General features: G+C 38.4%; 1 protein-coding gene across 1 annotated transcript in view; it reads left to right on the top strand.

The window, feature by feature from the left end:
- babam2 (BRISC and BRCA1 A complex member 2) overlaps positions 1-13435 on the top strand; it is a 91896-nt gene that overhangs the window by 56911 nt on the left and 21550 nt on the right. The window contains exon 7 of the mRNA XM_037695415.1: positions 4496-4605. Coding sequence (XP_037551343.1) covers positions 4496-4605 — 110 coding nt within the window. The remainder of the gene's footprint in view (positions 1-4495; positions 4606-13435) is intronic.

The raw sequence follows: 13435 nt of genomic DNA, 5'->3' as shown, positions 1-13435 counted from the left end.
ATTGCTTTTGCAACTCAGAGTGTTGCTTTTTCAGTTTCGTCAGTCTTTCTGATTTAATGGAATTTTTTATAAGCCCTGCAGTTAAAAAAGTATATATATAAAGTTAGTCTTAACTTTATATTTGGACCTATAGGCTTTAAGTTATAAAACTGATATTCTTGTTTTTTTTTTTGTTTTTTTTTCTGTTTTGATTCATCTTAAAAGTTTGAAGCCAAAACTGAAACATACTTGGACTATTTAAGTTTTTTTCCTGTATTCTCCTTAGAAATAAAAACATATTAAAAGTTAAATAGGTAAGCTGGTAGTGCTGCATACTTTTTTCTTGCTGTCTGCCAGATTTAAGTGAGTCCTGCATTAGTCCTTGACCTTATTTGTTCATTCCAATGGCAGCACAAAAAATGTGAGTTATGTTCTGTTGCAGCTACACAACATTGTGTATTTTTGTTCTTGTTGTTCATTATCATTTAGTTTTGTTTGTGTGTTATTCATTGTGTTGTTCTGCACTCACATTTGCTTTTTAATGTAAAATAAGTATTTTTTTACCATTTATTTAACGCAGGGGTTCTCAAACTTTTTGGGTTCAGGGACTCCCTTACAGGGGAGAAACAGTTTCTGGGACCCCCTCATTACACTCATGTTTATCAAATAATTTTCTTCAATTTGTCTCTTTAATGCAATGGAAATATTTGTGTAGCATAAGCTGTTAATACAGTTTTTATACGTTTAAACATTCATTCAAGACGCACTTAATTAACAATTTTTTTTTATTTCAACTTCCAGAAATTACTGTTTTGAGAAAATCAACAGTTTCAAAAGCCACTTTAAAACTTTACATATTCACATAATGAACACAATAAATGTATCGCCACATCTTCAGGTTATTACAGAAAACCCTTTTACATAAAACTGAACAGAATTATAACAGCAGTAGTCATACCAAGTAACAGGGCTTCATTTGAAAACTGATCAATACCGAAACACAAATAGCAGGTGGGCAGACAGAGGGGGGGGGGGGGTTCCTCCCCCAGAACATTTTGAATAAAGTAGATGTGATTTCCTGCATTTTGGTGTATGTTAACAGATTGTTAAACATCTACGTGCTTGTAAAAAAAAAAAAAGAAAAAGTTTTGTGGGGGAGAGGGGGGCCCCCCAGCACCGGCTCACAAACCCCCGGGGGTCCAGAGACCCCAGTTTGAGAACCACTGAGTTAACGGATTTAAAATCAATTTAGCCATTCAAATTGAATATTACACAGTATTTGCCTTTTAATTTCCTATGAATATTCCAAGTTGTCACATTCTAACTCAGTTCAGTCAATTCCAAAGTACTAATTAATGACTTTGTACTTGCAAAAATACTAATGTTCCCATTGCTAATTAACAAATTACTTGGTTGTATGTTAAACAAAGAAGTTGAGAAGTAGCATTTGTGTGAAAACTGCAGAGACAAAAATAAATTACTAATATACTGTAAACGTTCATCTTTTTTAGATGTTTTTTGTCTGCAAGGCATAATAGTTGCTTTTCAATTTTACAAACAAATGTTGACAAATAATAGTCACATAATTAGACTCCAATAAAGAACTACTATATTTATCTGTATATTTCATCTCTCCAGACAGTGCATTCATTTAGAATAGCATTAGTTGAAAGTTAAAGGGTCTGCCTTTAGTTCGTTTGTTTCACTGATTCGGTATGACTTGTGACAGCTTTTCACTGTCTTCTGGAACAAGAAAAGTCTGAATCATTCCACAAAAAGGTCTTTCCCATCAACAGAGCCCTTGGTCGGATCAAATCGAGAGATGGTCCAGTGCAGCTCGTGCAGAGCTGTCCCATGCTCCTCTTCCGGCCCCCTCACCTTCCTGTTGGTTCTCATCCATCTGTTTGTTCTTACCCAGTGCAAAGAAAGCATCAATTAAATCACTTCTACAGATGAGAATGAGACATGACAGCTACAAACTGGAGCAAACCAATGTTCTCCTGAACCCCACTCCCCACCCAGGCCTTTCATTTCCACGCCTGTTCTTATCTGTCTCATATCGTCAGCAGGGAAAGCCGTGAGTGCTGCTCTAAGGCAGAGAGCAGTTCTTGTTTACTGATGCACACAACACTGATGTGAGCTGATTTCATCAGGCAACACTTTTGGATGCCGTCTTTCGCTGCCTTCCTTCTTCTTCGGCTGTCTTTTAGCTGCTAATGTAACTGCTGCAGCTGGGCAGACTGTGATAGTCTGCAGAGCTACTAATATCTGGGTGTATTACAATAAATAATGTTCCGCTAATTAAATGTATTTTTTCATCTCATGCTGACAGCTGCTACCATTTTTATTGATTATTTTCTATCTGATTAGGTTTTGCTTCAATTAAACAAAGTCATCAAATTGTCTGCTGAAAGATTATTTCCACTCTACTTGGGAAAGGAAATGTTCACTCAAGATGTTTTTTTTTTCTCCTCTCACTGAGTCTTGTTTTTCCTAAAGCTGTGGTTATTTTAGATTTGTAGTCAGCAGACCAAAGCATGTGATTAGTTAATAGTCTGATCTGGATAGGGGTTGCATCGCAGCAAACTGGTTGCCTCTGTCCATCATGTATGGTGGCTAGATTTCCTCTCACCACAAAGAGCAGCAATTATAACAAATGGATGAGTTCAAACCATCTGTAAGACATTTGATTAACGCTACAGAGCCCCTAACGGCCGAGGGAATTCAGAATGGTCCTAGATGTGGAATTGCTCTAACGACAGTGCCTGAGAAGTAGCCACGCTCTAGGAAAAATGTTACAGACAGAGAAATTAGAACCTCACAGAGACAGATGAGGTTTGTAGCGAGCAACTCCGGGTGGTCTCTGCATCCATCTCACACATGATTTGATTGGTGCTCCCAGTCATCAGCTCAGCCTCACGATGCAGTTGTTAAAGCTAATGTTGCTTGAAACAAAACGGATGTTTCTTCTGGTGTCTTTCCTGCCCATTTTTCTGTCTCATTCTGTGTTTTGGATAGAAAATTTCCTGTGCTTGTGTATCAGAGCAGTTTTCGCCTCTGAATCTTAAGCATTTCAAATCACATTAAGCCATCTTTTTTTTTTGCACTCCATTAGTTTTAAATGGATTTTGTAGATTTTCTGTTGGTGTAACAGCTGACGTTGTTGAAGCAGCATAGCAACAGTGGCAACTTTAGTACTTCTTCTGTATGGTAAATGGTAAATGGACTGTACTTGTATAACACCTTTCTATCTTACCAAGATACTCAAAGCACTTTACACTACAATCTGTGTCCTCATTTACCCATTCATACAGCACTCTACTAGATCTCTACAAAGCTAATTGAACAAATCATTCTAAAGAGACTAATCAAAGCTTTATCACATTTGTACATTGATGGGACACACATCAGAGGCAATGAGGGGTTCAGTGTTTTGCCCAGGGACACTTCGGCAAGTGACTGCTGGTAGATTTGAACACCCAACTCTTGCATTGGAGAACGACTGCTCTAACCACTCAACCACAACCGCTCGTATCTACAAACAATTTATTCAGCTGCAGCACTGAGCTTAGGTCACTTGCATTTTGGTACCACTCCCAACCCAGAACACGATTGCTGTAGTTATGCACCTAAAATAGGAAACAAGTGAATTGCAAATTTAGGTCGCACTTAACGTACATTTGAAAGAATTCCCTGCTCAATTTCGCAGTTATTGGTAAATATAGAAGCATATTTTTTTATGTTGGAACAACAAAATAGACAGGTGAAGCGAGAATAAAAGATTCAAGGGAAGAAAAGAAGTGGCTCTACAGGCACTGACTAGCATTCAGCTAAACCAGATGAGCACTTTCAATCACAAATATTTTAATTTTGGTTGTCAGCAGTTTGGCTTGCATGACTCATGACATGATTATGCTTAGAGTCACGCATTCAATTTTTTATTTTTTATTTTCCTTACGGCTGCTCCCTTCTTCGGGGTCGCTGCAGTGAACTAAGTATTATATAAGTTAGTATACAAGTATATAAGTTGGAGTCAGTCTCCCCACCATCCCTTCCTGCCACAACCGCAGACCACCGAGGTACCATATCCCTCTGTGTGGAGCAGAGAGCTGCCATCTAGGGTGCCCAGGGGAGCAGATGGTGGGGGTTAAGGACCTTGCTCAAGGGCCCAGAGTGGGACAAATGAGGGTGGAGCCACAATATTTTGATGTTGTCAGTACCGGGAGTTGAACCAGCATCTTCTGATCACAGGCCGTCTTCTCTAACCTCTGCGCCACTCATGCATTCAAATAAATCAAGTTTATTAAAACACTACACTCAGATTTAAACGTCAAGTACCATAAAGGCTGGCAGAGCATTTCTAACCAATTTCTTTTGGAAGTTGAGTGAAAAATTCATATCTGAAAACAATTTGTACATTGTAGCAAATGCACTGGCTAATTAATAGGACTTGAAATTAGATGTTGTGGCCAAAATGTGCTAAATAATTTTACAAACTTGTCTTTGTCTCTGTTAGGACACAGCTCTGGACCCAGGGGAAGATGTGGCTCTTCTCTCGGTGAGCTTTGAGGATGCTGAAGCTTCCCAAGTCTTCCCTAAACTTTACCTCTCCCCAAGCATTGAGCAGTAAGTACATTCACCGGACAGCTTTAACTTTGCAACCGTTTGTTAGTTTAAGTTTTGTCTAAGGGTAAAATCTGATTTATTGTGCTCATGTAGGAACTTTTATGGTTAGAAAACGCGTCAAAAATATAACGATTTCTCAACGTCATAGCCAAAATATCTTCCGTTCACAACTGCACCGCTCCAGTAATCCAGATGAAACTCATCCCTCTAAGTTTCAGGGAGGGGCACATATTTAATGGCTACTGAAAAGAAAGGTTTATCGAAAGTTAGCACGTCGTAACAAATTAATAGCTGTGTTCGTAGTTAGTTAAAAAGAAGGGCGTTAATTCAAGTAATTTAAGTAAATTGTCTGATGTTGCTATTTTTGCAATGGGCGTGAGAAGTCCACTTTTTAAAAAGCGTTCAACATGCATACAAACCCCACAAAACTGAACCTGTTCTGGAGCCTTTCGTGACGCACAAAGGTTTTGAAGTCTGTTTTTAATTTTTAATGTTAAACATTTAGGTAAATATGAAAAGTTTAAAATCCAGGAGCAGAAAATTCCCTGTGATCACAGCACAGTACCACGGCTGAAAGTTTAGTAAAGAGGGCTACTGAGATGGGCACCAGCAAGCCTGTCTGATCCCCCACCTCTTTCTGTCCCACTCTAGTATCTTTTCATGAACATGTCTTAGTAAAACACCAAATATTGTACTCATAGAAGTCACTTTACATTCCTCCCAAGGATGTTTTGCTCCTGTTTCCTCATTATTCATGTGGATCGAGGCCTTATCTGCTCATCCTCATGAGCCTGTGTCCAGCTTCTTCAATCATCTTACTGTTTGTCTGAATGCTCAATGTGTTGGCCTCTGATTGGGTTATTATTATTATTATTATTGAATAATAATAGCTTGATCCTCTTGAATTAAAATCAGAAAATAATTCAGCATTAGTGTTACCATACATTGAAATTCAAATAAACCATATAAAGTGGATCGTGCATCCCTAGACTCATCATTTTCACTTCGTACATCCTGCAAATACTTTGAAACAAAAAAGTTTGTTTGTTGCCAAAATCATCTTAAAAAGGCAAGCTACTTTTAAAATAAGGAGGGTCATACAAGAGGACAAAGACTCACTCCTAACATTTTTTGAATTTGAGGATGTGAGGTAGTCAGCACATTAGCCTGGATGTGCTGTGCATTTATTTTATTATATTGTCTGACTGAGAATAACTCCACATCCCGATGTCTGAACTCATCACCCACTTTTCTAAAAACAATGGGAAAAAATGAGATGGATGACACAGAGTGTCTGAGCCTGGCATGACTGGATGTCTGCAGACATCTGGGAGGTTAACTCTGTGCGTGCATGCTGTTATGAAATATTTCATTTTATATGAAACATAAAAGTTTATGTGGTTGCTGCAGCTGTGTGTACTTTTCATTTTTCAGTTAACATGTTCGCATGTCTGCATGTGGAGACCTATTTGTGTAGGACTTTATGCATGAACAAGGGGTTTTATACCCCAAACAAAGGACATGCCTGTTTACATGTTTGTTTACATATTTGTTTACATGCACAAGTATTTGAATTGGTTTTGCTCTCAACACAAGGTCTTTGTAGGACTGGATGTGGACGTGTTTGTGTGTTCGACTGAGCGAGCCAGGTATGGGCCCACTCTGACCTCGGGGCCTCACGGTCTGAGCTTCCGTGCTCAGAATAATCTCAGGCTGATGTTTATTTACAAGCACATGCCCCGTCGCACCAGGTTAACAAACCCTCGCCCTGCACCACCAGCTCCACCACTCGTTCTTCCTCTCCGTCTCTCCCTCTTTATTTCACTCTCATTTTTATCTTCCTGCCTCAACACGTTGGTGGGGTTTTTTTTTCCTCGTCTTCCATGTGCCTCAGTGCTTCATGTGATTGTTCCTGCTCTTGTGATTTTTCTAGCATTATTATTTCCATACCTCTTTTGTCTCCATTAAATTTTTGTACGTTATTTCCTTGTTCCTTGTAGTTTTCTAAAGGAAATCGTCTGCCAGAGGCATCCATTGGTCTTACTACAACAAAACTATTTAGTGGTTTCATTTTTTTTTTTTTTTTTTTTTTTGTCAAAAGGCAGAATAGCAAGACAACAGACGTGTTAAAATTTGCATAAAATCTCAACACGACACAAGTCTGAGCATTATGCAGTCAGGTTAATATCCCTACCATCACTGTTTAGGACCTAAATATATTTTACTGTGACTAAACCAACATAACAGAGAACCATTTGCATTTTCATTGACATTTGGTTTAGAGTATAAATTAAAACAAAACAATCAAAAAAAAAAAACTATTGAGCAAGATATAAATGTTAAGTAGAAGAGAGTTAAATCTGTCCAAATAACAGTTAAAATATTGGTTAAAATGTCAAATTTCCTTTGGACAAATGAGACAAGTGTGGAAATATTTTGTCTTAATCAGGCCTTGATTTGTAGATTGATCGATGCTGGAATGCAAATGGTGGTTTGGGGGGGAGCGTGAGAAGTGGAGGGAGCCTGTAGGTCTTCCTCCCCTTTAAATTTTTGAATAAAGTAGATGCTATTTCCTGCATTTTGGTGTAGCCTATTTTAACAGGTTGTTAAACATCTACGTTTACCTACATTTGTAAAGTCTTGATTTAATTACTATTTTAGAGAGCAACAACAGGTTGTGTGTGAAAAGAGCAGCCTCGATTCTGTCAAGCGTCCTACCCCCACACACACACACACACTTCCTCCCCCTACTTCACGTTTCTGAGTTGAACTCTTCTCCGCTGAAATCATTCCTGCGTTGTTGCTCCTGCTGCTCCAATCTCAATTACGACTGCCTTCTCGGTTGTCCAACTAAGGACAATCCATCCATTTATTTTATGAAAGTAAATTGGACTGTCTTTTCAACATTTTGATCGCTGTTATTTTGACAAATTAGCGCCGTTGTTTTGATATATGATTATTGTGAATAATGCTCATCAAACATTTCTCTCGTTGTATTTTTTTTTACTGTAGCTAAGCTTTTTTATTTATTATGTCTGAAACATATGCGTGAGTTCACATCATAAGTTGTGCACACTCAGAGCTGTCTGGAGACGCTGCTGTGCGTAATGTATGGCAAGCCAAGTGGCCTATTAATAGCCACTTTTACCACATGTCTAGCTATTAATGGGCCACTTGGCTTGCCATATCAAGGAAGACACTTCATTCTCGCGGGACATGCCGTCCATGTCTCTGCTAGGCAGGAGCGTGTGCATGAGCTGGTGTGCCTGGTGCAGACGTAATACAGTATCCACTCCACAGTCTGGGCAACATGTCCTGTCGTTGTATTTTTAATAAATAATCAAAAGAAAAATGCGTGATGACTTTGGGCTTTTAGGGGCGGACATTTAAGTTGCCGGATCCGAGCAAACAGTTGCTGGAACGCACCTGGTCAAAATGAGAGAGTTCCAGTATCATGTTCCAGCAGGATCCAGTTCAAATAAATCACTGGTCTTAATGCACTGCGGCACTCAGCACAGTGGTGGAGGGTTGATGATTTGGGCTTGTTTTGCAGCCACTGAAATGACCATGAACTCCTCTGTGTGCTAATTTTAGAGTCAAATATGAGGCATCTATCCAACAACTGAAGCTTGTCTCAAACTGGGTCATTCAGTAAGACAGTGATCTCAAACAGAGCAGCTAATCTACAACAGGGTGGTTGAAAAGAATAGAGTCAGTGTGATGCAATGGTCCAGTCAAAGTCCAGACCTCAACCTGACTCAAATGTTGCAAAAGCTGAGAAACTGAAGTCTGAAGCATGATTGTAAAGATGAGTGGGCCAAAATTCCTCTACAAAAAATCGAGACAAAGAAGGTTGTACGGATTACTACAAGCTATTAATGTTTTCCACGCATTGCTTTTGCACCTTACCTTCTTTTTTTTATGTAAATAAGCAATTTAATGACATTTTGTTGCTCATAAGCCAACATTTACTTAATCTTTCATCTGAACTTGCATATTTGGTACTACAGTAACTGCAAAGTACTGTATTAATGGTAAATTTTACAAAAAAATAAATAAACAAAAAACTGCAGAGATTTGTTAGTTTTTTGCCATTTTGTCCTACAGTAAAAAGCTTTTTGCACTCAGCACAGTAACATTTTTTTTTTCCCCAGTGCAGCTGTCTCATTTTTCACTCACACTCCTTTCTGCAACAAATCTCCTTCCTCCTTCCAGTTTGATGCTTTTCCTTCTGCGACGTTTAGGCAGAGATTTTTATCCAATATTGTCAAGTGCTTCAATTCCAACTTATCAGTTGCCAGTGCATGCACATTCGAATGCTGCACATGACTGTTCTGTCATTTTTTAAGTCCAGTTCAGGAAAATATCAACCCAAGGCTGAAAAAATAATTCACAACCATACACACACACACTTCCATTACTGTAAAGCAACAAAGACTTTTTCCTCGTGCAGAAGCTAATTACGCCTAGCAAAAGGTCACCTACCTACAGACTGCCCCACATATGCCTAATTTATTTCATGTCTTTCATGCTGTGCACATGCAACATCAAATCTAAGCAATAATGTGTAGGATAAGATATTTTGCCCAACAGAAGATTATTTTTTTCCTTATTTTCCTTAACGTCACAGCTTTCAGAATGTGCAGTTGGCATCTTTTCTGTTGAATTAAGCAATAAATAAACTAAACAAGACTTTTCTTTGCAGTTTATCCTTGAGGAAAAATTGCCTCATTTTAAAAAGAAAAGTAAAGTTTTGATGAACGCTTTTTGCACCAAAAATCCACTTGCTTGAAGAGGCATTTTGCAAGAGCACTTCAGTGTCTGAATATGTGAATAAATTGAGTTTTAGTGAGATAGAATAACCTCACCTCTCCTCCCCACCAGACTGGCACCGTTCCGGTGGTGTTAGGGGCTCTCCTCCTGTGCCAGCACCTTATGGAGAACAGACAGAAAGAGGCTGAAGGCAGCAGAAAGTAGGGAGCTGCAAGGAGAGGATGCCTGGCCGAGCAGTGGGGGGTTAGATAAAGGAGGCGAGGAAACGAACCCTCTCAGAAACATCACAAAAAGCAGAGGCTTAAATGTGCCTCATTGAGCCAAGCTCTCATTTACTAACCCTCTTTTCCCGCTTAATGTTGCCTCTTTGTCTTGTGATATTTGCACGTATGCATATCAAGGCCATCCATGAATATGCTCTGCTACATGTTTTTGTGCACTTTTTTTTTTTTTTTTTGTCAGCTGTGTGGGAGTGTGTTAATTCATGACCCAGGGCAAAAATGTAAGTCTTCGACATCTTTGTTTAAAGACAACCTGCCGCGTGTTTTGCGAGTTTTATCATTAGTGTTGCATTTATCATGAATGCTTCTTTTTTTAGCATGCATATATACTTGTGTTTGTGCAGATGTGTAACGCTGTTGTCTTCCCTTTGAGTCCTCGCTGACCCTTGTTAGTCTTTGCTCTCGTGTAGCTGCCCATTATCTCGGTGTCGGCTCCACTGAAGAGGAAAACTCATTTGTTGCAGTTGCGCCTGCACATGTTTGTGTTTTTTCTAGTGAGGCATTTGATCGACATTCAAGAGGCTCTGCATCACAAATGTTCACAGTATTTGATAAAGCCAAGAGGGAAAAAAATGATCAGAGCAGACATGGAAAATGCTTAAATCAATCCTCGTTTATCAAGTTGTGAATGTAGACAGTGACAGATTCACAGACTGTCTCAGCTTTGGCGTTTGTGCAGGGTGCCATTTCAGCTCCATCGACTCCACACAGGCATGTTCATATCTCCATTTTTTTGTTATTACATTTTTAATTAATCCATTTCACTGTCTCTATCTTTTATTTTTCCAAATATACAAAGTTCTCTTTTTCACATTTGTTTGAAGTTTTAAGCAAAAAATATATTTCTACTGAAACTCCTAAATACCAACAACATGGAACCTTCTTATAACATCTTTCCATTATCTTTTACCCGCTTCTTCCTTTCTGGGTCGCAGGGGTCACTGGTGCCCATATCCAGCAGTCACTGTGTGAGAGGCGGGGGACACCCTGGACAGGTCTCCAGTCCATCACAGGGACACATGGAGACAAACGAGACAAAACCATTCACTCTCTCACTCGCACCTCGGGACAAGTTAGTTACCAATTAGCCTAACGTGCATGTTTGTGGTCTGTGGGAGGAAACCAGAGTACCCAGAGTAAACCCATGCATGCACGGAGAGAACATACAAACTCCACCCAGAAAGGCCCCCGGCCAGGATTCAAACTGGCGACCTTCTCGCTGAAAGGCAACAGCTGTACCAACTGTGCCACCGTGCCATCCCTTCTTAAAACATGACTGTTTTAGTAATAAATCTACAAGAATACAATTATAATTTTTATTATTATCATTATTATTAATTATTATTATTATTACTGGAACAGTTTCATCCCACGAGCTATCAGACTGCTGAACTCAGGTCACTAACCACAATAGCAAACACACACAGACACAGACATTCCTAAACACAGAAGTCTATCAAATTCATGTAAATTATGTACTCCTACATTGCTGTGGAGAAATTAAATGAAATTTCGTTCAATTGTGCATGCTGCACTGTACAATTTTGAATGACAATAAAGTTTTGTATTATTATTATTATTATTATTATTATTATTATTATGGGCAGCCCGGTGGCACAATTGGTAGAGCTGCCACCTCTCAACGAGCAGGTCGCCCTGGTTCAAATCCCGGCCGGGGGCCTTTCTGCGTGGAGTTTCAAGTTCTCTCTGCGCATACATGGGTTTTCTCCGCGTACTCCAGTTTCCTCCCACAGACCAAAAACATGCATGTTAGACTGATTGATAACTCTAAATTGTCCCTAGGTGTGAGTGAGAGAGTGAATGGTTGTTTGTCTCTATGTGGCCCTGTGATGGACTGGAGACCTGTCCAGGGTGTCCCCCACCTCTTGCACAATGACTGCTGGATATGGACACCAGTGACACCAGTGACCCCATGACCCGAAATGGAAGAAACAGGTAAAGATGATGGATGGATGGATGGATGGATGGATGGATGGATGGATGGATGGATGGATGATTATTATTAATATTGCATTATTACTTGTGTTCATGTTTCTAGCTATAAAGGGTCAACTTTCAGAAAGGTAAAGTTGACATTAACGAGCATAAAACCATATTTTTCCATTAAAACAGTTTCATTGTTTTTTAGCTTAGGTACATTAGGATTAATATTACTGTCATTCTTATCTAAGAAGAAAATGTAGTTTTGAAGAGTGTGTTTCAGGCTTGGTAACTTTTTGTTTGTTTTGTCTTTTTGAATCTGTTCAGAGGAACTGACTTAACTTTGTTTAATTTTTCTACCTGGATTATAGAGCATGCATCAGGATAGTTTTACTCCCCTTACATGAGCATATGGCCGCTTGTTTACGTAAAAAGAATCTATGACAATTGATGCCTTCTTTACTATTAGAAAGGTATCTTGTGTTGAAGTGGAATACTTTAGTTGCTATTATTTGTGACTTTAAATTCATGGGATTCAGCCAAAGTATTTGTAATAAAGCAGGCCTTCCTGGTAACAGCTGCTGTTTTAAATGTGCTTTATAAATAAATTTGACTTGACTTGACTTGTCATCTATAACATCAATCCTCCTTTGTTCTTCTCTTTAAAGCTTACAAACAGTTTCTTAGGTGGTGGGTTTATACATATTGTTTTCATTTTTTGTTTATCTGAAGTCACTTCTGATTTGAGAAGTACAATCAGGCTTTTACGCTCAGTAAAGTCACTTACTTATTCAAATTTCTGTGTGATTTACATTAATCTTTCATGAAAAAGTACAATGATTTTAGTTGCATTGTGCTAAAAAGTGTTGGGGAGAAAAAAGCCCGCAGCTGCTGGTTCAGTCTTTAACAGAAGAAACTTAATGCTGCACAGCTTTGATACGGTGTAAAAAAAAATGGAAACAAACAGCAAAGATGACTTGGAATAGATAAAAAGTGCAGCAATGCATGCTAGAAACCCTTCATTTTAGCTAGACAGGTTGACACAAGCTTGAAGATGCTGGATTCCAGCACTATTATTAGGAACTGATATCACTCAGTGTGAAATTTCAGCCATTGGTGTTGTGAAAAATGTGGTTTTATTTCATCAGTCTTAATTCGTTTTATCCCAGCTTTGCTTTTGGCATCACTGAATGTTGACACATTCTGTCAAATCAGCCACATCTATTCAGAAATATATAAACCATGCATTTCTTGCATGCACTCATCTTTCCATCATTTGATAATTTAATGTTTTCCACTCTTTAACATCACTTTGGAATAGATATTTAAATCCAGGTGCATTACAGAGCAAAGGTATGTCATAAGGCATGACACAGAGTGAAGAGATGGAAGTTTAAACTATATCTGTGTTGCCTGTGAATGTAAAAGTGAGATTACTTAGAGAAAAAAATCTAACAAGGAGGAATATTCATTTCACTTTCAAAAACATGTGCCATTATTTTCTATTATAAAGAAGTGAAAGTACCACAAATTCATAATTTAACTATTGAATTTTGCATCACGTTTCAAGTACACACAACAAGTAGAATAATCAGACATGAGGCGCAGTGTGTTTTTGGTGTACCCAGATTTTAGTTGGACTTTTAAAAATGGGAACAAAAAATCAACCTTGTTCAAAAATGATTAAACTTTTAGAGGAAAATTTGTACTTTACAAAATACACAGAGTAAACGTGTAGTGGTTTTGCAAAAAAAAAAAAACAAATAAAAAAAAATTATATATATATATATATATGTACAGTATAAATATATATATATATATATATATATATATAT

This window comes from Nematolebias whitei, chromosome 21 (genome assembly GCF_014905685.2).
Source record: "Nematolebias whitei isolate Nwh7 chromosome 21, NemWhi1, whole genome shotgun sequence".
Lineage (NCBI taxonomy): Eukaryota > Metazoa > Chordata > Actinopteri > Cyprinodontiformes > Rivulidae > Nematolebias > Nematolebias whitei.
The sequence above is the reverse complement of the archived record's forward strand: the minus strand, read 5'-3'. Positions and strand labels throughout refer to the sequence as shown.